Genomic DNA, 21,053 nt, shown 5'->3' with positions numbered 1-21,053 from the left:
ACAGGGCCTGAATATTATATTGATAATGGATCTGCAGAATGAGAATACAGACCAGAAGAGAGAAGGGTTTGGTACGATTGGGGGGATTCCCAATCAGGCGCACCATTCCCTTGCTCCATGTCTTCACGCCCGAGGAGTTAACATCTTGGGTAATGGGCTGATGGCCTCGCTCTAACAGCTGCGAGATGCGCATTTGAGCGCCCGGAACAAGGTGCGAAGCAACGCCACAGCAGTCGCGTGTAAAACATAGGAAATGACAACACATCGACTGCAGGCCGGAAATTCTCACTGGTCAAGTGGATAAGTATACGTATGCCGAGCTACCAGTCATAGCGCATGATATCTCGCATATACAACCGTATATGTCACTGTGGCGTAATAGAGTGCACGATAACTGTTTTTGATGATTCACCAAACCAGCCGCGGTTACCGCTCGCTGTGATCATGAACTTAGAGGAGGCATCCACAACTGGATTAAGACAGCGGTTGAGTTGCATTGCCTGAATCGGAAATCTTCTAGAAATGTCTTACGAATCTGCGAGATAATTCCGCCATGATGACCCGCGATAATTTTGAAAGGGACAGATGGTCTTGATCGATGCATACTGGTATCGTTGTCATCCAGACCAAAAACATTCCAGAGACGAATGTTGTCCTGGGACGCGCTAAAATAGGCATGGTGTCAGCAAAACGTAGGCAGTATAGACCTAACGTCGGGCGATCACGAACCAAACAATATGTTGACGATCTGGAAATGCGGTGACACATGTCACATTACCACTACTTGATGGATTTCGTAGGGTAGTGGCTAGTCTTGGTTGTCCTGATGCTGAACCTGGTCCATACTTGCGCACATCCCACACATCTATGAAACCATTTCGTCTACCGGCATAAATGTGGGAACCATCCCCTGACCAGCAAGCCTGTTATGGGACCAACGGGTGTTCCCAAAATTCAGTGACATCAGTTCAGCTCCACTCTAAGGATCAATACTTACAGAAACACACCAGGGTGGAGACCGTTCATTACCTTCCAGTCTGCCCACGCCACGACTATCAAGCGATGACGCTCTCCTGTCCCATAGCGTGACCTGCCCATCGATACTTGCCGTCATGAGAATATCAGGAGAAAAATCGTTGTACCGGACTGGGTCTAAAATTGGTGTCTCTTTTTTCGATGGTGCGGGGGTTAGGTACGGGAGTTGGTGCAGTGGTGGCGGCGGCGGAGTGCGTGTTGGATACTGGTTTGAGCCAGGCATATGAAGTTGTAGCGCACCGCCGCCCGATGGTAGGGTCATTCCGGCACTCTGTGGAGGTGGCGCAGGAACTGGTTGGGGGTGAGCTGGGGGTGGCTCCGCATCGTCGTCAAAGAGAGGATCAAAGTCGTTGTCCGATTCCCCTGCGGCGTCTTCCGACGCTTGCGGAGAGGTGACTGGGGCTCCGACTGTAGTTTGGGACTCGTCTACACGCATAGGCTGCGGGGTGGAGAATTCGGTTGTCTGGGAAGGCATTACTGTGCCTATTGACCACGTTCTGTAATTCGCGGGTATGGGGGCTCCCAGCGGGCGAACGGCGACAGTCGTAAGCTGAGCGCTATGAGATGAAAACCCTCTGATGATTTGACCAGTGTTGAGATCCCAGTGCTGAAGAAGCCAAACGGTCAAATCAGGACAGACATTTGGTCAAGAGTCCGGTGGCCGTTCATACCAAAGCATTGCTATCCCATCCCGCGCTGAACAAGCTCATCTCATCGTTTGATAAGGAGAGCGAAGAGACAGGCCCACTGTGGCCCCTCAATACATGATGGATACGTCCCGTTTCATGTCGAATAGTAAAGAGATTTATATTGCCTGACTAACGAAAACAAGTTCGTTATCACAAGGTAGACCATCATGAATGCAGAAACCGGATCTTACTGCAGTTCCAGATAAACCCCACAATGCATCAGCTTGTAAGGTCATACTGTGTACAGGGGACAGCGCCGTCTCCGCAAGTGGTCGTGCACCATCTTCAAGGTTTTCCCACCACGACCTGAGTACACCAGCCTTAAGATTCGTGTCCGCCATACCTGTGTGTGCACGCTGAGGCGCAGTCAACAAGGTTTTGCCATTGGCGCAGGCAAACACGTCGTAGTCACGAATGAAGCCATCTTGAGAACCGGTAAGCAGATGTGTCAAACATATAGAGGAGGCCAAGCTGTGAGTGGCAACCGGATGTGGGAATGCAGCAAGAGGCTCGATGGTGTAAGACTTTGCGTTGACGTCTGCGCGGTACAGTTCTCGGCGTTGTTGGGTTGGCGAAGACGAGCGTGATGATGTTGGGACATAAACTTCGAAATGGCGATATGAGCAGACGACGACTGGCGGGATTTCACTATCACTCACTCTGTAATGATTGTTGTGATTGGGAAGGGAGTGGGGTAACGAGTGGCGCTTCGCTTTCGCTCGCCTCCTCTTCGTCTGCTTCCTCATCATCGCCCTCCTCTCCCTCTTCAGATTCCTCGTCACCAGAGGCATCCTGGAGACCGTCTTCAGAAGTGTCTTCCTCGTCATACTGAATTTGTTCATCGTCCGACTCGATTTCCTCGTCACTCATGTCAGGATGCGTATTATATTACCACATGGGAGCTCGCGGACTGAATAGATAAAGATGCAGGTATAGTAGGCAAAAAAGGAAAACAACGAATGAAGTCCTGTCAAGAGTTCTTTCCCTCCAAAGCACCAAATTCATCTACACCGGTCACTTCAGCAGCATCGCCAAAATTCCCTGCAGATTTGACGGAGGGTTCGGAGGATTGATCAACGATCGGATTCAATGCATGGGTATCTTGCTCGCTTGAACTGTTGAATTATCATCAGCGTCATAAAATTGGAGGACATGCAAGAACATACTGTTTTGGCGACTGAATAGGCCCCGGGTCGGAGATGGATGCATCTTGCCTCTCAAACTCGGTATCGAGTGGTGAGGGTGATGTCAATGACAAGAGGTCTGCAGCCGTTGGGTCGGAAGTAGTGGGGCCAGCCTTCGAAGGCGATATTGGTAGCCGTATCCTTGCGGGAGAAATTACTGCAGCTATTGGTGTTGTTTCGTCGGCCGTGGGGTCAGAGACATCGGTGAGATCTGAGGTCTCTACCCGGACGCTCTCGTTCTGGTTTGGTGCTGCGCTGCTGGAAGGCACTTCTGTTGTTCCCTCATCGTCTGGCCCCTCTGGAACCAGACCAGCCTCATACCAGGCCTTGTAACTCCGATCCGCCCAAACTTCTATCGCGTTCCAACCTTTGTACTCCCCTGTAAATCTTAGTCCCCCAGGGCCACCCGTATCGCCCTTCCCCCCGGATACGCCTCCGTTAAAATATCCTTCATAGCCTATGCTATCCTCGCTCCCATCGTCACTGTTATCTCCATCTGGTCCACGTACTTCAAACCCTTCTCCCCCTTCTAACTCTTCCGCGAAGCTGGCTAGCCATCTCGCCCACCCGTGCTGGCCGTTCCCGTTCCAAAGCACAATTTTAGTATCAAAGTCCCGGCCGAAGACGATGACTTGGCCAGCGGAACCTTTAGGACCGGGGTTGATATCGATACCAATATAGTTGCCAACTTTGTCGGAAATCAAAGGTATCCATCCTCGGCTTGAATACTCTTTACGAATCCAATCGACAGGTATTGTTTGCATTGCGGCTCGGATTTGTGAATTCGCCCCGGTGGCAGGGTCATCGTCAACCTCACGCCAAAAGCGCCATTCGGCAAGAACCTCTTCTAAAGGCAAGAAGTGAAGACCAAAAAATAGACCTTCCGAACACCCGGCACTTGACTCGGCTTCTTGTCCGTCAACAATAAGGTAGGAATCCCGGACTGCCTTGGGCAACTGAAAGCCCAATTTGGTTTCAATCTCTGCCAGGGACTCGGGAAGAATGCCATAATTTAGTGTATCACCGAGTTCTGTGTATTCATTCAATAACCAGGCGCGTATGCGGGCCCAAGTCTTATCCAGAGGTGGATAATAAGATTTCGACGAGGAGGAAGAGTGATGGGTGGGGAGTAGTGTTGAGGCGCCTTGCACACGATTGACACGGTCGGTGGACGAGAAAGGGGTCACATCGTCCGCAGCTGAAGCGGGAGTGTGAGGTGGATATGTAAAACCAGCGGATCGCGGCATCGAAAGTTGGTCAGTGCTGGGTGAATGTGTGGGCAAAGAGAAAGCGTCATTAGAGGAGAACTGAGGTTGTTTGGAGGACCCCGCGAGTGGGCCCTGCCTCCCGCTTGAGAAGAACGACGATAAGGACCGGAAGAAAGACTGCATAGCCTGTCCCCGCAGCGTCCTAGGGCGTGTCCAGCGTGTGGATTATGGCCTCAGAGTCAACGTACCTCTGTTGGCTGCCTGTTTCGTGCTTTCTGTTCTTCGATCAAAACAGTGCGAAACAATTCACAAAGCGGTTGCGATGTGAGGTTGCCGTAATCTTTGATTCCACAGCCCTCAAGCCACAACAGCGAAATGCGATGAAAAGAGTAAAATACACCGTCATGCCCATCTCACATCACGTCGGGATGTCCTTGATACACGGTCCTCTCCCTTCGGCCTCCATATCCATCTCCTTCCAATAATAGCAAGTTTTGCCCTCATTTTGCGCTCCAGCTTGGCATTGCCAGAAGAACGATGCGTCCTCTCCTCTCCTTTTCTGATTTGACTTGAGGGTCATTGGTATGTTGCCTTCGCAATGACACCGAGGAATGAAGGTTGGTTGAAAATCTGGTCGATAGAATCTGTTACCGTCATTACAGTTGATACATCAACATCGCCGATCATGATCAGGTCATCTCACCGGAATGTAATATTGATACGCTCATTGTACTTCCGGGTGTCCTCTCCTAGAATTCTGGGGTGGTTTGGTCGAAAGGTGTCAATTGATTTGACCGTGGGGATCGAGTGTCTAGGATAAGAGCTATAAATAGAGCTGATGCCAACGCTGCGTTGCCAGGATGACGAACTTGAAGAATTCTTGAGTGGGGGGATGCATTATCAACAACTGGGGAGATACGACGTCAAGCAGTCAGTTGCGCGCTGTACACCTCACTGATCCTGCTCACAGAGTTATGGGGTAGGGGTATATCGAATGTTTGCGCTTGACGTTTCTCTTTGTTTGCAGCCGGTATAACCTCACGAAGACGGAAGGTTCTTGTTGTTCCTAACCAAGGTCGAAGCTGTAGTAAACGAGAAGCGAACATGCTAGGGTTTGCTTGCCTAGCGACAGCGAAGCTATGGTCGGATACGGCCCGAGATCTGATGACCCTCGTGAATAAGTCAACGTAATCCTCGAAAATGATAACCGACAAGTTAGGCGGTCAGAATGTGGACCAACACCCTCTTTGGACCCGCGGTAGCAGTTGGACGCGGCAACATTGGCACGCCAAGCTTTGGGGGAACCTGCCCATTCAAAGGGAAACCGTTTCCGCTTCGAAATTTGTTCATTAACCAATTCCTCGATGCGTGAGAGAGCTTCTTCCATCTCCCCAGGAAATGCTTTTGGAGTTTGAGTCACTTGGCCATTGTACCTGAATAGTGTGTCATAGCAAATGAGATGCACGCCATCTCTTAGCAGCAGGAATCGCGTGTTTACCAGTACTTGGCGGCTTCGTCCATGTTATTGTTTGGGTCTCTCGTATAAAAGCAAGATAGATGGGGTGATTCCACCAGACGATCATTGATGTACCATTTTGACGTCTTCCAGTATTTGGCTTCATCGAGCATAACATAAAAGAGCCGGGAAGCAAGCTCTGCTGGGCAGTTTAATTACCTATTCGTGAATTGGCGAGACGTCTCAATCATACATGCCGTTTGGGAGAACTGAGTGATGAAGTGTTGTCGGTGTGTATTTCGTGACCAACTCGGGTGTTCCTAGCAGGAGTGGTGGCGGACTGATCTTCTTTTTTGGAGAAAAAGGTGGAGCCTTTAGGATGGAAAGTAAAGGCGGAGGATCACTCTTGTAGTTCTTATTTGATCGCACGTGTTTGTCCGAGGATCTCGTCTCACTGATAGACGAGACTTCCGGCGATGTTAGGCAGGTGATCGGTCTCTCTTTGACGGGAAGAGACGGCGATGTATTAGATGTACCACTCACTAAAGACGCACTGCTGGTAGAAGGAGTTGATTTCGTTCTTACAAGCCACCCACTAAGGCTGTTCTCTAGCTTGCGCCTCTTTGAAGGACGCATTGAAGATCCCGCGCTGACTTCCCAAGAGGAGGCACTCTTGAACGATTGAGCAGCTTGGTTGACATTTCCTCCCGCTGCCACAAGCGCCTCTAGCATTTCCCCCTGAGAAGATGGCACATCAGGACCTAGAGAAGATTCCAGGAGGGCCAGGAGCGTCTCAGTATCTTCCTCATGCACGCCTAACATAGATTAATGTCATGAAGAGGATGAATCACGTGGGGTGAGGTATCAGGTTCCACTCGCGACGACTGTTCATTTCCGGGATTCTCGAATAAACCCTATCAATACATGTCGACTAGCTCAGGGATCGCGGTGTCTGCTGACCTTGCGGCAGCCTACGCGTCTGCCATCAATGATAGCACCGTGCGCTTCGTGATCGTTGAAATACAAGATGGTAAGCTAGCGCCTGCATGGCTAAGAGAGGATTAGTGTATCACAACTTAAGGGAACCACAGAGTCCCTGACACTAAAAGACTCTATCCCTTCCTCGGGGGGAACTCTGGTCGATGATCTCCCCTTGCTGCAAAGTGCTCTGGTCTGTCTCTCCTTGGATTGGTCAACACATGTCCTGAAAGCATAAACAACTCCAGGAAGACACTGTCCCTGCTTATGTTCTAGCACGCTTGGATTCGGATGACACTGCTTGGTTATTCATCACTTACGTGCCTGAAGGAGCCACAGTCAGAAACAAGGAAAGCTAGGGGTTTGCGACGGATGGACGCATATATAATTTTGAGATCCACAGATGTTATATGCGTCGACAAGGGGCTCACTGACTAAGGAATTCGGGGATCAGCGATTTAGGGATTCCCTTTTTGCTACCAGCAAGGTGAATGTTTGTGATGCCAGTCGCTGCTGTTGGTGATCATTTCAGTCATTCATTCATTCAATCCTTGTTCCCCTGGCGCCCAGTCCGATATCACTCCTGAAGGGTATGCTGCGCATTTAAAGCATAATGCAGCTCCTTCACCATTATCTGCACGAGAAGCCGAAATAGCTGCTGTCAGAGCGGCTGAAGGCAACGAGTATGTTAGTTCGAAAACTCGCACTTCGCATCTTCACGTTGCTGCCAACCGCGTTGAAACAAAATGGAGTGCCGAAGCCGACGAAGCCTTCCGAGATTTGGGCGCAGGGGATCCATCCTTCAATTTGATTGTAGTGGTGGGTGGGCATAACGCCTCAGAATTTCCCAGACCTGAACCTGGAACAAAGGAGATCGATGTTCTGACGGAAAGCCTGGGACTAAAGGAGAAGGTATTGACAACGATTGACGAGATCAAACACTTCTTGCCAAAATTAAATCCATGTCAGTTATCATTTCCCCAACACTTCACAATAACTCAACAGGTTCTTGCCTTTTAGCATATGCCTTGTATGCTTACGATCATGAAGTTGAAGGGTCTACAATGCGCGATATCAGTATGTCATCGCCAATGTCCTTTTTTGTTCAATTCACGAAGTTCGTCCAACAGTTTGTATCTACGCGTGTCCAACCTCTTCTCCTGTCAAATCTCGGATGTTGTATTCAGCTTCCCTATTGTCGTTCGTTCAGATTTTACGAGATAATTGCAGCATTATCGTTGCGAAGAAAGTAGAGACGTCAGAACCCGATGACTTGGATCTAAGCTGGGTGAAGGGAGAACTCTCGCCCAGCTACGCTCCTGTCATTGAGAAGAAGACCGGATTCGCAAAACCAAGAGGGCCAGCTCGTAGGCCAAGATAAAATTGGGGTTGTACTAGATGAAGATGTTTTGAACAGTTGATGCGTGGAATGTATTAGCGGTATATTTTGACAAATGCAGCGATTCAGAAAGCATGAGGGGCTCCTGTTTCGAGGGGTATTTAGCGTACGGCATCATTTCTTCCCACTGACACTATTATGCTCGTTTGGGGTGGCACTGGAAGTTTTTACGATTCTATCGATTTCCGCCTTGATCTCAGCAAGGTTGACTTTCAGTGATTTGACATCTTCGAATTTTCGTTGGGCAGTCGCTTGCTCCACGAAGGATCTAAATGGGAAACAATGTCAAGTTCAGAGGCGAGCTTGAATTCCCAATACACGCACTCGAGCAGAGCTTCCTGCTCAAGGAGTGGTTGTAGCACATGTGCGAGAATCGAATCCTGCTGTATCTCAGCCTTCTCAGAATCTGCGGGAGTCGCGGAGCCGCTGCGTTTGTGGGCAGCGGCTTAGGCATCCGCTAATCAAGAAAGGGTGAGGGGTGTTCAGAGCTCAGGCATACGATAAGTGTCATACCTTGAGGACGTTCATGTGCAGTTGCATGAAATTCACTGCCCTCATCCAGACCGCCTGTTGCATTCGGTGTTGAGAACCATCCGGGGGGCAAGAGAGCCCACGTATTCGTTTCGCTACAGTGTCGTAGTCTGTGAATAGTACGGAGAACTGCTTTCGTAAGGCTGCAGCGTCGGGATTTTCGACAGAACTACAACCCTTGTTAGATAGGAGCAGCTGGCGGTCTGGAACGACGTACAGGGGCATGGAGGGCAAGAGGGCATCCAGTTCGGCCAGGAGGGTCTCCATTTCTGTTTCTATGCGTATTAATCGCTTAGAATTCAGTCAGGCGGGTGGACAACATGATCATTGTGATTTTGCTCACCCCGTGAAGTTTGGTGAATGTAGTTGGCCGAAGCGATTCTTGCAAGAACTGTTTTCGGCTGTGCAGAGCACTACCATTAATTAAATCTCGGCGGTGTAAAATGGACTGACTCTATAATAACATTGCAATCCCGGCAAACCCGAAAGCCTTTAGGTTGCATATCCTTATCGGTATCGACAACCGAACCAGACCGTTGATGAACAGGTCGTTTGGTGACTCCATATGCTATCGTTTCTGGTACTGGGATGACCTGGCCGAGTTGGTGGTCGAAAGCAACTAGGAGGGAACAAGGCCTTGGGCGTTTTGGCTTTTGGGTCGGAAGAGAACAGACCACCCGGCCACAGAGACGGCAGTGATGCTTCCGATTTAGCAATGGCTGGAATGACGATCTAATGCACATGGATAGGAAGAGTAGCAGGTAGTACAAGAATTAGCTTACTGGCATATTGGACATGCTTTAGCGCTCGAGTCGTCTTGCCAAGGTGTAATGACTTGTTCAGCATCTAGCAGAAGCGTGAGGATGTATTAAATAGGATCCTTGGACATGCGCACTTCTTAAGGCTGCAGGCGATCCCGGTTTGGCTTCCATTGCGTTGCGCAGTAAATCCCCCGGGGTCTTACCTTTGAGCTCGGTAAAAATGGAAGAAGTTCGTCGGCTTTCTGCAAGTCGTGGGGTGGAGTGGGTTTCAGGGGGGAAGTGCAGGTCTATCATCTGAAGGATGCTCAAATGCCTGTTCCCAAGAAGCTTGTAAATCAGTAACTAACTTTCTCTAACCTCCTCTCAATTCGGCGTTCCTCAGACTTGCGCTGGCCTGTACCTGAATCTCGGAGAGCGCAAAACTCCTCCGTACGATGTCGATATACTCCCTTGGGTTGGAAGCCAGGACGATAAGGTGCTGCTACTCGTGTCACCTTCGGCTCAGCGGTTTGAGAAGTGGATGGTTGTGATGAAGATGCGTTGGTGTCAGGCGGCATGACTAATGGTAGGGGAGATGGGGGGGTCGGCGGTAATGGTGCGTCTAAAGGCTTTGGGGAAGGCGAAACCGATGGCGATGGCTTCGGAGAAGATGGAGTTGCGGGACTGTTGAAATGCTCGCCTCCATTGAGCTTAGGCGAGGAGTCGATCGCGGACACAGGAAGAGATGCGTTGGGTCCGGAAGGCGATCCAGGGATCGAATTTTCGTTCCTGGATCCACGAGCTGATGCTGCAGTGAGCGTGCGAAATGAAGTAGATGTGCTCATGGTAATTGGTCGTAGAGGGGATGGTGTTGGGGGTTGGGAGTTGCGCATCCCTATTCTCCGAAAGGTGGACCTCGATTTCAGAGGTACGGTGCGCTTCTCAGGCATCGGCGGACCCGGGAGCTCAGTGGCCTGTGTGACAGACGTGGGCAACGAGGAACGTGATGTGGATGGTCCGACTTCATCTGATATGCTAGGCTCTGTAGCTGTGTCAGAATTTACACCATCAGAGACCCCAGACATGGTCCTTGAGTGCCGCTTGGACTGGACGAGATTGTCAGGACTGCCAGAATGCTCTAAATATTGTGGGGGTGCCCAACCGTATAAGGGATATAGTTGAGGCCATTTGCTGAGGATCCAGCATCCATTATTAAGCTTCAGTGAAGGACGTAATTTGGTCTTATGGTATGTTCATAGAAATTGAGAAGTCAGTGCTGCTTGACGCGCCAGAGACAAGCGCTTCAAGCTGTCTCAATTTATTCGGGAATTGCCTTGCACCACCAACCTGGGGAAGTCAACAATGTCCGACCTCGATGCTGATATAGCTCCTCCAGATACTATCCTAGACGATGAAGGGGGGCCATCCGATGAAGGCGAAGGCGATAATATTAATCCCCTCTCCGACGATAGCTCGGAGGAAGTGCCCACTGATGAGGAAGAGGCGGTAAAGCTTCGTAAGGATTTTATTGTGGATGACGAAGAAGAGGAGGTGGAAGAAGATGAAGAGAGGCATCATCATAGACGTAGGAAGCGGAGGAGACGACGTGCGTAACTTACGTCCCATTCGACATTGCCATTCCATTATTTACTCCCTTGATGAAGGAGTGAGTTTGGACGCTGATGATCTCGAGCTCGTGGAAGAGAACACGGGCACCCGAGTGGATCGCTTACGCACCCATGGGCTATCTCGTCTTCGAAGAGGCCGTGCATCTCCTTCTGCGTCTCCCCCACCGATTTCTAAAACCAGGCATCCTGAACTTTCCGAAGACGAATCTGTCGCTGAGCCAGCAGATCTCTCAAAAATTTTTGATGACAGAGGGCGAGACGTTAGAGGAGGTTTTGATGACATGGATCTGGACGATGAGGATGATGCTTTCATTGACGATGACGATGACGAGGACCTGGATCGTGAAATGGGAGACGAGGAACGCGAGGAACGACGAAGAGAGAAGAGGCGTGATGAAAGGCAGCGTCGGAAGGCCATGGGTGCTCGGCCAGAACTTGCTGGGATTGATGCAGCAGCTTGGGATGAGATTTGGGACGTCTTTGGCCTCGGGACCGAGTATGACTGGGCGTTAGACAACGATGAAGACATTAGCGACCATGAAAGAGAAAAGGAGCTGAAATATCAAGATGTTTGCCAAGTTCAATCTCATTCATGCGCTCTTCAACTGACTTTGTTTGTTGCAGGTATTCGAACCTTCTGAGATAGCAGCAAGGTATCTTACTGCAGATGATGATCTGATACGTGCAACGGATGTTCCTGAGCGGATGCAGCTCACGACAAGTTCTCTCTCCCCCTCCACTTCCTTGGCACATAGTTCTACCTATGCTCCATTCCCCGAAAATGAACTCGATGCCGCCTCTGAGTGGGTCGCCACTCGGCTCTCTTCGCGCGTCCATCGCGAATATATCTTGTCTGATGGGAGGTATCATGGTTACTTTGTGAACTTGATTCTGGCTTTACGCACTGCCCTCAAATTCCTTTTGCACGATCATTTCGAAGTCCCATACATCTGGACACATCGAAGGGATCTTCTTTCCGTTTGGGAGCCTGAAAGGGCTGTGGCACGCATAGAACTGCTGAGCCGAGAAGAGCTGTGGAGAGTACAGCTCTTGGGCACGCGATACCGTGGTTTACACGCCCGGAAACAAACCCTTATAGCAACGTACAGGCGCATGCAAGTCGTTGACGATCATTTCGAAATGGATATTCTACCTTCTCTTGACAGTGTCGATTCGGTGGCAGATGCCATGGAGTGGCTGTCTCTGCGCTATAAGCAGCAGCATAAAGATGCTCTGGAGATCGAAGAGGCAGGCACAGATGGCCAGCGGCGGAAGAAGCCCAGCCGAATGTCTGCATATGATGTTGCTAAAGGAAGCACCGTCTCCCAAGTTGCCGAGGTACGGATACACATTTGGCATTTACCTGTTAGTGCCTAACTAGAGATTATATTATAGAGCTTTGGCAATGTGAGAGATATGGTCCGTCAGATGCTCAGCGCCAACATGCATTACTTTGTCGAGGACAAGGACGTTTCCCCTCTCGTGTGCGCCGAGGAATTTGTCAACGGTGCCCCTGGTTCAACGTCCACGGAAGACGTTCTCAAATCAGCTCGATTCATTGTTGCCACGGAACTTGGTAAGGATCCTCAGCTGCGGAAAATGGTACGGGAGACTTTTAAATCGAAGGCGACCGTCAGTGTGCGTCCGACAGAAAAGGGGGCAGTAAAAATTGATGACCAGCATCCTTATGCCGTCAGTGTTTTTTTCATTGTCTGACATGCTGTGTTTTAATCTCTCATTTAGTCTTTCAAATACCTCCTAAACAAACCGGTGGGGAATATGCAACAAGACGCCCAATTCCTTCACATATTGAATGCTGAAGCTGAACACCTTGCCACGGTATCGATTACACTCGCACCTGGGGATTATAAAGAACTTCACGATATGATGCTGAATGCCATCAAGTCCGATGGCTTCAGTGACAATGCTAGCGCCTGGAACCACCAGCGGGCATTGATTATCCAAGAGGCCTTGGAGAAGCATCTACTACCTGTTGGTGTGAAGTTCGTCCGAGAGTGGCTCAGGGAAGAAGTCGAAGATAATCTCGCTACCAAGTGTGCCGCGGTTCTTGAACAGGTGAGACGAATCACTTAATGACAACCGAGCTTCATCTCACCCCCTTTCAGCGTGCTGAAGTTGCACCCTATCGCCCACCAGAGTTTGAGAAGGGGGATGTTCCTGCTGTTCTCGCTGTCTCCTGGGGTAAGGGTGATCCTCAAAAAGACCCAATATATGCAGCCTTCCTGGATGACGCTGGCCACTTGCGTGAACATGCTCGCTTCGACAACCTCATGGATCCTGCCCATCGTCTTGATTTCGGTGATCTCATTTCGCGCCGTGTGCCAGATGTAATTGTGGTCGGAGGGTTCTCAATTTTGGCTACGCGACTTATGGAACGAGTTCGCGAAGTAGTCGGTTACACGGATGGTGCGAATGAAGACTCTGGCCCGAAGAAACTTGTACCAGTGGTATGGATGCCTGACCAAGTCGCCCGTATCTACCAGCATAGTAAACGTGCGGAGGAAGGGTTTAGCGGCCTACCACCCGTTGGGAGATACTGTGTTGGGCTTGCTCGATACGCCCAAAGTCCTGTCAATGAATACGCTGCCCTCGGATCTGATTTGACTGCCATATTTTACAGTGATGACCAACATCTGGCAAGTTCGACTAACGCTGTTCGTTGGTGGTGTCTGACTCTCCTTCCATAGCTACCCCAAGATCGCTTGCTAACAGCACTTGAGCGAACGCTCGTCAACATTGTAAATGAGGTTGGCGTTGACGTGAATCGTGCCGTGACGGACGGATACTATGCAAAGTTATTACCCTTCGTCGCCGGTCTCGGCCCCCGCAAAGCCCAAATGATCATCAAGCGCATTGGCACCTTGGTTAGTCCTCACAAATGATTTTGGTCAGCTTCAACATGATCTTCTGAATCCAGGGCGGCTCCGTTCTTAATCGCGAACAATTCATCACGGATGAGATAATGACTCAACAAGTATTTTACAATGCTGCTGGATTCCTTCGAATTTCTCAAGATGCGATCGAAGATAAACGCGGCCGTCGCATCGCCGAGCGTAATAAACAACAGGACCCTCTCGATGCCACTCGTGTTCACCCTGAGGACTACGACCTAGCTCGTCGTATGGCCGCCGGCGCTTTGGAACTCGATGATGAAGACGTGGCAGACCAGAATGCCTCCACGGTTGTAACTCAGCTGATGCAAGACGACGATAATAAGAAAAAGCTGGACGATCTTAGTTTAGACGACTTCGCTATCAATCTACAGAACACAAACGATATCCTGAAACGACACACATTGGACATGATTCGGGATGAGCTCCTGAATCCTTTTGGAGAGCAACGTCCGGAAATGTCACCCATGGGCGATTGGGATATTCTGTCCATGCTCACTGGAGAGACGAAACGCACACTTCACCCGGGGAGAGTGATTACCGTCACCGTTGGTCGAGTGCGGAGTCAGCAGGTTGACGTCCGAACAGATTCTGGTCTTGATGGATACATCACACGCGAGTACCTCACCGCTGACAACAGGGAACCATCAACCGTTGTGAATTCGCGTCAGTCTATTCAAGCCGTAACAACTAAGGTTGATGTTGAACCTGGCCCAAGAGTTCGACTAGCTCTCGCTTCTCGTCCGGATGCTATCGCGCAAGCGGACGAGGAAGCTCGTAGCATCCGTGCTGATCAGTATTATGATCACCAGGCGGCTACTGCAAACAAAGAACTTCAAGATCGCAAGCAAAGGAGTGAAGCGAACCGTGCTCGGAGAGTCATCAAGCACCCTGCGTTCAAAAATTTCAATGCGAAAGAAGCAGAAGCCTATCTTGCCCCACTGCAGCATGGTGATGCTGTCATTCGGCCATCCTCAAAGGGACAGGATCACCTTGCCGTCACTTGGAAGGTCGCAGACAGCGTGTATCAACATATCGGTTTGTCGGTCGTTATTTTCCCTTGCTGTACCCGCTCATTATTCCTGCAGACGTCGTAGAAGTGAATACCAATTCAGGCCAGGTTGATTCTAGCGGCCCGCAATACATCATTGATAATCAATATCACTATGTTGATTTGGATGACTTGCTGGTGAACCATGTGAAGGCTATGTCTCGCAAGGTTGACGATTTGTTGTCAGCCGAGAAGTATAAGGGCGGTTCAGATCAAGAACTCCGTGCGCCGACACTGTTGTAACATTGCATCTGAAGTTTCTGATCGTTCGCGTTATAGAAAACTTCCTCACAAACTTCGTTAAAATGAACCCAACACGATCATCCTATGCATTTGGACTGAATCGCAGCAGACCTGGTTACTTTAACTTATCTTTCCTTGCCAACATTAACTCCCCAATTCAAACCTGGGTGGGTAAACGTTCGTCTACATCTCTTGTATGTTGCTGACAAGTCACCTAGCTCGTCAAGGTCACTCCAACTTCATATCGAATGTCTGATGTGGAAGTAGGATCGGTCCCCGATCTTTGTGATGCTTTCAAACGGAAGTAAGTAGCGCTCTTTCATTCATCAGCTTTCACTGACTTTGGAGCAATCAGGCATCAAAAGGATATGAAATCCATGGGTGCATCTGGGAAAACACCCTTTGGAGCTGGTCGCATGACCCCGGGCCGTATGACTGGTGTAACGCCTGGTTACGGAACAACATATGGCAAGACACCAAACCCTTACGGACTTGGAGCAACAAAAACTCCCAACCCCTCTCATGCAACACCCCTTGGTAACTTCACGCCTAATCCTACCCAGTTTGGGATGACACCTTGGCAGCCCCCAGTGCAACATGGTGCCACTCCCCGCAGTTCATATACCGGAATGAACCCCGACCGTGCACGGATGATCCAAGAAGCAAACAGTGGGTGGGGAACGACCCCCCGACGCTAAACATGGCTATGCGACCCTCGTAGCTTGGTTAATTTCACACCCAACCATATCATACACCTTTCGTAGTTTTGATGCTTCGTTCGCATGCGCTTGTGAGAATTATCAACGGTGCTATATATGTATAACTGTGTACAAGGAATAAACACCGCCGCCTGCCAACATTCAACATCGGGGTTCTCTTGCAATTTACTGTGGATGCAAGCCTGCACTGGCCACAAATCAAAGCAAACGTAAACCCTCATACGTGTACGTGTGCCACCGACATTACTTCCTGTTCACTTTATTGTGTTGAGAATGGAACGAGTAACATCTTCAGGGCCGTTGAACAGGCCATGAAGCCAGGGGCTCTGTTTTGCAACGTAACAGTTAAGAGTTCGAACTTCATGTGCGACGGTTGGCGAAAGTAAGAAGATCAGAGGGCTGCAATCGGATCAGGGTTCCTCGAGGGAACCGCCTGCGTTGTGCAAAACCGATGGAGGTCCCTTCCTCCACACCTAAAAATCCGTCGTGAGGAAATCATGAATCTCGCGCCAAAGAGTGTTGACTATGGGATGGTGAGGGCGACGATAGGCGTATGCCCAGCAACTGCCAAAACTAATTTCCGATGAATGTAGAATGCATGGCGGTTTCAAGTTGTGCACTTCTGACCGTTCTGTTCATCTCATGTGTCTAATGATGCCGCGTCAACGTTGATCAATCTTCGCATTTCTGTGTACTGGTCATTGGGAACAGATGGGTCAATCCATCTTCCTCGGATATCCATGTTGCTGGAGGGGTACTGCCTACCCCACTGCAGGGTTCTGCGCAGACATGCATGGCTGGCCAGTGAAGTTGGCATTCTTGACGTTCGCGCAGAGATCGCAATAACGACGTTTGCATTTCCTATGGCCAGTTTAACTTACGGGTCCTGAACTCTTGGACATCTTTTCTCTCTGTTTAGCTTGTATCGATTACGCGATATTCCCGCTACTCTGTAGCGGGTCTTGGAAGCGTAGACTGAATGGCCGTGCAGGTTATACCTCAGCTTTCTAACACACAATATGAACTCATCACGCTTACCGTCAGCTGAACAGTACTCACTGCGTTTAAGAGCCGATTATTCGTAGCCGAATAGTACAGAGTATTAGAAAACCAACTTTGTTTCTATCGGGAAGTTGTTTGGCGGTTATTCGTTGCGGTTATTCTAGGGCGCTTTGAGGCGTTGGGGGCGTTTTGCCCTTCTTATTCAACTTAAAACTCCCTTTGTACGATGACGTTGCCACTCAGGAATGTCGCGTATATAAGGGAGGAATTTCTTAGACTTTTCTCCCTCAGATCTCTTATTCGGCTTGCTGATTTTGGGCCAGATTAATGACAGCTCAGCAGCAACAGAGGCCAGACTGCCTCTATCCTTATGCTTTAATTTTTATTTGGATTATTGTCTGTGAATCACTTAACCATAGAAGCCTAATCACTTTGTCTTCAAAGATCGGCTCTGAAGGGCTCCACTCCCTTTTTTTGAGTTTCTCAATTGTATTTCTTGTGCTGTGAGAAAAAGTTATGGATTTGATTATGTAACTCTTGCAACGGCAGTGTAGAGTCCAGCAAAGCGCGAAGCGCAAAGCGCAAAGCGCAAGCACTCTAGTGGGTGACACATTTGCACAATCAGCCAAAAGCAATTCAACTAGTACTACAAAATGACCAATGACCAGTATCACCAGCTCCGCCAGGGTACATACTCCTTACAGGATCCCGCATAAATTCTTCATCAGGCTCAAACATTGCAGGGACATCCTTTGACAACCTCAGCAAGTCATCATATGTTCCGTCATCCTGGGACCGAATGGTGCGAAAAGTCCTTGAAGAAGCCCCGGCACACCAGATATCAAATGAGGTGAAGGCGCTCGTGCGGACCTGCTTCTCTTGCCTTGATGGCTGCACCCGTTCAGATGGCATTACAACAGAGACTTTGGATTCCTTCGATGCCAGTGCATTCACCATTCGAATCACTGGGGGTGGTCCTGTCGACTTGGCAAAAATTCCAAGCTCGAACGGGTCCATCTCGTCAAATAAGTGTTGGTTCGGGCTGGTTCCGTAAGAGTGATCATTCTTCGACTGTATCATGAGGACAGACATATTGTCCCTTCGTAGTATCGTGTGTTGGTAAAGAATTGGAATGACCACATCAATACCATGTTGATTATCGGCACAAACAACTCCGACACCCCGAGCGGCAAGCATAGAGAGATATTGGACAGAAAGTACGTTGAAATCATAAATCTTGATGAAATGCGTAACGTAGATGCGTGAGCTCTTGAATGTCTCAGCAAACGAGTCGTTGCAACTGCCTGTCAGCAGCCTTGAGGGCAAAGAATCCTTGATCGACTTGCGATAGATGTCGTGGGTAAAGAGAGCCTTGAACAGCGAGGTCACCATGACCCCCCCTGGCTCCCATCTCCCTTTCTTGGACATAAGGTCATCTACGGTGTCGATAATAATGTTGCACGTAATGAGTTCTCCCCGATCTCCCTTACTCATTCCAGGCCACTCCAAAATGTCTCGTAACATCTGACAGGACCGGTCCGTATCCCGGACGGTGCACAAGATGATAGCCGCGGCCTCGGTGAGGATCGGCTCCGAGGCTGCAACCGTGACGACAGACTCAAATCCATTCTTAACACCCAAGCATACACGCATGTGCCTCTCGACTTGGTTCATCTGGTTCCTTACTGCCAACGTTCGGTGCTGACCAAAGTAAATGCTCGTATCGAAGTCCAGCACAAGACGATGAGACATCACGGCAAACTGTTCATCGAGGGTCAAGCTGTCCTTTGTCAACGCACGGCAGAGAAGTTTCTGGACAGCAAATACGGTGATTGTGTCTTTGACGCGTTGTCCGCCTTCTTGGTAGCGTGTTAGCCATCTACAATGACATAAAGCTATTATAGTGAAGAAAGATCTGGGAGAACGTACAAGGGACGACCTAATGACAACCTGTACGGTAACTTAGTGACATCGTCCAGAGTCATGCCCTCACGAAACTTCATCGCCATGCGATCGAAACCTAGTGCGCTGAACGGTTTGACACTGGCAAGTTCACCTTGGAGAATGCGGCTCGATGGATCAAGGAAAGGTGGTGGGGAGAATTGGTCGAATTTTCCTGTTGTGGATAAGAAGAGGGTCCAGATAGGGAACAACCGTAAACCCCACAAAGCGCGTCTCATCGATGAAGATGGGGACCACCTTCTACCAGTATCTGAAGGCGCCAAGGTGTGGGCTTCATCAAATGCCAAAGTCAATATGGGAGTATGCTGCGCTCTGAGCCCGAAACGAGGGTCGATCTTCTCTAATACTTGTCGGACGACAGTAGCAAGTTCAACTGTGCCTTGTATAACAAAGACATTGTATCAGTCAAGACCATACTTAGGGAAGTAATGGGGAATACCATTTGTTTTTGTCGTGAAGCTCCCAGGTGGTGTTTTCTGTGTTGAAGGAGTCATCGGCCTATTACTTGAATATAGCTGCCTCGACTGTGAGTGACCTAGCGGCGACACAAAACAGAGACTTGCCTCCTCCGCTCTGACCAATACCTCCTTGTAAAACTGCACACGCAGAGGAGCTTGCTGTCCAAACCGCTGTCCAACTGTCATAAAAAGTCGAAACTGCCCCGCAAGGGATTCAGGATAGCGCATTAATGCCGCTGACTTCTCGGCCGGTGAAAGCTTAGAAGAAGAAGCGATGATACTTTTTATTGAGTTATGTGGTCCAATGACGTTGGATACCCTCTCGAACAATGCAGTGATAAATGCGCTGAAACGAGTATCGCTTTCATGCTCTTTAAGGCCAGACCTTGTGAACCAATTCAAAACATCATAGTCAGGAGCGGGATATCCTAAATTGAAACATTAGAATCACACAGAAGAATACGGGAAGAGAATATCACCTCCAGCCCCGTAGCGGAGATTGAAGGGAACTACAAAGTGCTTCTTGGAGAACTCATCGACCATTCGCGATTTCCCCATGCCAGAGGACTGTACGATTGGTAAGAGGCGAGCATATGTATCAGCAGTACCTTGTCTCATCATGTACTGGTAAAGAATGTTGGCAGCGTCTCCTCTGTATTTGGAAGACCACGACTTGACTGTCGCTGGAAGGAGGTCGGAAAGGAAAGACACAAGCAGGCGACGCACTACCCACCATCTTCAGATGATTGAGAATCAAGTATCACTTCAGGGTCGGGAGGACCCGCAGGCTGGACTGTTGAAAGAAGAATTTCTGTAACTATCACAGTTTATCAGAGCCATCCAACGACGCCCAAAGCCTACGGTGCATACCCAAGTTTTGTATCTCATTGAACGATTGAGCCTTCCATGCTTCCTCTAACTTATCCCCCAACTCCGGATGTTGTGCGATTAAATCAGCCAGTGGCGGTAACCTTTTCAAGTCGAATAGTCCGCCTGATCGGAGGACAATTTGGTTGAGAAGAAGAACATGAAAGTCATCTCTGGGGAGTTTCTTGGCATAGTTGCGCATGAACTCCACGATAAGTGCGTCAATGTCAGGCCTTATGTGGGTGGCTTCGTCCAGGACATTGGGATGAACCGCAAGAGTCGTGGGTGCACGTTTAGAGGAGGGCTCACCCGCTGACGGCCCAATCTCCAAATTGGATCTCTTTGGAGCTGACCGATTTGGGAGCGGGACTTGAATTTCGCGACTGCCGTGCGGATGTTCCTGGGGAGGCGTCAAGTCTCCTGAAGATCCGTCGTGGTCTTGGACTTGTACCACGCCGTACTCGTCAGCGCACGTCGCTGCTTCGGCGTCCACTCTCGGATTCCCGAAGGCAGGCTCCACGGATGAACCTCCGATGTGCACAGGTTCTTCTTCCATTAGTGTTTCTGGGGCCAAGGCATCTAATGGAACGACTCGGGTATGCCTACCGCTTCGCAAAGTCGGCATGTTGCAACGCGTTTAGTAGAGTAGGAGGACTTGAGATGGACAGTCCCAAGCCGATCGAGGAATGCGAATTGTAAATAACTGGCTGTGTTGGAAAACACTGCGGAGGTTACAAAGAACTGCCGAAACACGGTATGTGTCATCAAGGTGTGACGTTTTTGACGGAAATTTTAGATTAGGTTATGGAGTGTATTTTTGTTGTTTAATGACCTCATTTCACGAGACTAATCACGGGGCAACGACCGGAATCGGCCCAGCTGACGCTGCAACCTCTCTTGCTCGATCGGACCCCGCTGCGCCTGTCTCAGCACCGCGCTCACCCCTTTGCCGCCCCATCTTTCACGAGTCGCTGCGCAAACCTGACCATTT

The 21,053-nt window shown here is 49.6% G+C and overlaps 9 protein-coding genes across 9 annotated transcripts; 2 read left to right on the top strand and 7 right to left on the bottom strand.

Moving 5' to 3' along the window:
• Window positions 1-365: 365 nt before the first annotated feature.
• EI90DRAFT_3125626 (WD40-repeat-containing domain protein) lies at window positions 366-2,594 on the bottom strand (the record flags this gene model as incomplete). The annotated part of the gene is made up of 7 exons (XM_039063854.1): window positions 366-469; window positions 532-665; window positions 730-923; window positions 998-1,642; window positions 1,707-1,853; window positions 1,916-2,328; window positions 2,384-2,594. The coding sequence occupies 7 exons, from the start codon at window positions 2,592-2,594 to the stop codon at window positions 366-368; spliced, it is 1,848 nt and encodes a 615-aa protein (XP_038914570.1).
• A 100-nt stretch (window positions 2,595-2,694) lies between these two features.
• EI90DRAFT_3125625 (uncharacterized protein) lies at window positions 2,695-4,299 on the bottom strand (the record flags this gene model as incomplete). The annotated part of the gene is made up of 2 exons (XM_039063853.1): window positions 2,695-2,839; window positions 2,891-4,299. The coding sequence occupies 2 exons, from the start codon at window positions 4,297-4,299 to the stop codon at window positions 2,695-2,697; spliced, it is 1,554 nt and encodes a 517-aa protein (XP_038914569.1).
• Window positions 4,300-4,429: 130 nt separating this feature from the next.
• On the bottom strand, window positions 4,430-5,901 carry EI90DRAFT_1487495 (uncharacterized protein). The gene is made up of 9 exons (XM_039051841.1): window positions 5,830-5,901; window positions 5,708-5,771; window positions 5,615-5,651; window positions 5,329-5,549; window positions 5,239-5,277; window positions 5,085-5,182; window positions 4,986-5,023; window positions 4,820-4,927; window positions 4,430-4,760 (listed from the first exon to the last, which is right to left on the bottom strand). The coding sequence occupies exons 2-9, from the start codon at window positions 5,748-5,750 to the stop codon at window positions 4,535-4,537; spliced, it is 810 nt and encodes a 269-aa protein (XP_038914568.1). The 5' UTR covers window positions 5,751-5,771; window positions 5,830-5,901; the 3' UTR covers window positions 4,430-4,534.
• Window positions 5,660-6,428, bottom strand: EI90DRAFT_1487591 (uncharacterized protein). Its single transcript, XM_039051843.1, has one exon. The coding sequence runs from the start codon at window positions 6,392-6,394 to the stop codon at window positions 5,816-5,818; it is 579 nt and encodes a 192-aa protein (XP_038914567.1). The 5' UTR covers window positions 6,395-6,428; the 3' UTR covers window positions 5,660-5,815.
• Window positions 6,429-6,430: 2 nt separating this feature from the next.
• Window positions 6,431-8,094, top strand: EI90DRAFT_3281269 (actin depolymerizing protein). Its single transcript, XM_039066812.1, has 8 exons — window positions 6,431-6,602; window positions 6,682-6,743; window positions 6,799-6,888; window positions 6,954-7,037; window positions 7,121-7,369; window positions 7,421-7,514; window positions 7,571-7,627; window positions 7,681-8,094. The coding sequence occupies exons 1-8, from the start codon at window positions 6,497-6,499 to the stop codon at window positions 7,929-7,931; spliced, it is 993 nt and encodes a 330-aa protein (XP_038914566.1). The 5' UTR covers window positions 6,431-6,496; the 3' UTR covers window positions 7,932-8,094.
• On the bottom strand, window positions 8,047-10,529 carry EI90DRAFT_1487658 (FYVE zinc finger-domain-containing protein). The gene is made up of 10 exons (XM_039051844.1): window positions 10,383-10,529; window positions 9,589-10,326; window positions 9,376-9,535; window positions 9,263-9,326; window positions 8,934-9,212; window positions 8,824-8,881; window positions 8,698-8,771; window positions 8,463-8,649; window positions 8,274-8,406; window positions 8,047-8,217 (listed from the first exon to the last, which is right to left on the bottom strand). Exons 1-10 carry the CDS (start codon window positions 10,428-10,430, stop codon window positions 8,162-8,164), a joined length of 1,797 nt encoding a protein of 598 aa, XP_038914565.1. The 5' UTR covers window positions 10,431-10,529; the 3' UTR covers window positions 8,047-8,161.
• A 53-nt stretch (window positions 10,530-10,582) lies between these two features.
• Window positions 10,583-15,752, top strand: EI90DRAFT_3125621 (uncharacterized protein; the record flags this gene model as incomplete). Its single annotated transcript, XM_039063852.1, has 12 exons — window positions 10,583-10,826; window positions 10,885-11,417; window positions 11,473-12,186; window positions 12,244-12,540; window positions 12,592-12,924; window positions 12,975-13,523; window positions 13,557-13,733; window positions 13,787-14,798; window positions 14,849-15,034; window positions 15,091-15,221; window positions 15,273-15,358; window positions 15,410-15,752. 12 exons carry the CDS (start codon window positions 10,583-10,585, stop codon window positions 15,750-15,752), a joined length of 4,605 nt encoding a protein of 1,534 aa, XP_038914564.1.
• A 635-nt stretch (window positions 15,753-16,387) lies between these two features.
• Window positions 16,388-16,916, bottom strand: EI90DRAFT_3063894 (uncharacterized protein). Its single transcript, XM_039060763.1, has one exon. It carries the CDS (start codon window positions 16,629-16,631, stop codon window positions 16,446-16,448), a length of 186 nt encoding a protein of 61 aa, XP_038914563.1. The 5' UTR covers window positions 16,632-16,916; the 3' UTR covers window positions 16,388-16,445.
• Window positions 16,917-17,376: 460 nt separating this feature from the next.
• Window positions 17,377-21,017, bottom strand: EI90DRAFT_3290397 (uncharacterized protein). The gene is made up of 6 exons (XM_039067218.1): window positions 20,066-21,017; window positions 19,929-20,012; window positions 19,675-19,878; window positions 19,273-19,623; window positions 18,705-19,116; window positions 17,377-18,654 (listed from the first exon to the last, which is right to left on the bottom strand). Exons 1-6 carry the CDS (start codon window positions 20,685-20,687, stop codon window positions 17,412-17,414), a joined length of 2,916 nt encoding a protein of 971 aa, XP_038914562.1. The 5' UTR covers window positions 20,688-21,017; the 3' UTR covers window positions 17,377-17,411.
• Between the last annotated feature and the right edge of the window lie 36 nt (window positions 21,018-21,053).

The sequence above is a fragment of the Cantharellus anzutake genome, assembly GCF_015039405.1.
Source record: "Cantharellus anzutake strain C23 chromosome Unknown EI90scaffold_33, whole genome shotgun sequence".
Taxonomy (NCBI): domain Eukaryota; kingdom Fungi; phylum Basidiomycota; class Agaricomycetes; order Cantharellales; family Hydnaceae; genus Cantharellus; species Cantharellus anzutake.
This window is presented reverse-complemented; position numbering and strand designations above follow the sequence as displayed.

Bases quoted from the DNA above. Each gene is read 5' to 3' on its own strand.
- EI90DRAFT_1487495 (XM_039051841.1), bottom strand. From the start codon at position 5,750: ATGTTATGCTCGATGAAGCCAAATACTGGAAGACGTCAAAATG. The intron at 5,652-5,707 runs GTACATCAATGA...TTTATACGAGAG, and splicing joins TACTGGAAGACGTCAAAATG to ACCCAAACAATAACATGGAC. The intron at 5,278-5,328 runs GTCGGTTATCAT...GAGGGTCATCAG, and splicing joins ACATTCTGACCGCCTAACTT to ATCTCGGGCCGTATCCGACC.
- EI90DRAFT_1487658 (XM_039051844.1), bottom strand. From the start codon at position 10,430: ATGGATGCTGGATCCTCAGCAAATGGCCTCAACTATATCCCTTATACG. The intron at 8,882-8,933 runs GTCAGTCCATTT...TGCTCTGCACAG, and splicing joins GATTGCAATGTTATTATAGA to CCGAAAACAGTTCTTGCAAG. The intron at 8,218-8,273 runs GTGCGTGTATTG...TTTCCCATTTAG, and splicing joins GAGCAGGAAGCTCTGCTCGA to ATCCTTCGTGGAGCAAGCGA.
- EI90DRAFT_3290397 (XM_039067218.1), bottom strand. From the start codon at position 20,687: ATGCCGACTTTGCGAAGCGGTAGGCATACCCGAGTCGTTCCATTAGAT. The intron at 20,013-20,065 runs GTATGCACCGTA...AAACTGTGATAG, and splicing joins CAATGAGATACAAAACTTGG to TTACAGAAATTCTTCTTTCA. The intron at 19,117-19,272 runs GTCACTCACAGT...TTGTTATACAAG, and splicing joins CTGTTTTGTGTCGCCGCTAG to GCACAGTTGAACTTGCTACT.
- EI90DRAFT_3281269 (XM_039066812.1), top strand. From the start codon at position 6,497: ATGTCGACTAGCTCAGGGATCGCGGTGTCTGCTGACCTTGCGGCAGCC. The intron at 6,603-6,681 runs GTAAGCTAGCGC...TGACACTAAAAG, and splicing joins GATCGTTGAAATACAAGATG to ACTCTATCCCTTCCTCGGGG. The intron at 6,889-6,953 runs GTCAGAAACAAG...TGAGATCCACAG, and splicing joins ACGTGCCTGAAGGAGCCACA to ATGTTATATGCGTCGACAAG.
- EI90DRAFT_1487591 (XM_039051843.1), bottom strand. From the start codon at position 6,394: ATGTTAGGCGTGCATGAGGAAGATACTGAGACGCTCCTGGCCCTCCTG.
- EI90DRAFT_3063894 (XM_039060763.1), bottom strand. From the start codon at position 16,631: ATGCAAACGTCGTTATTGCGATCTCTGCGCGAACGTCAAGAATGCCAA.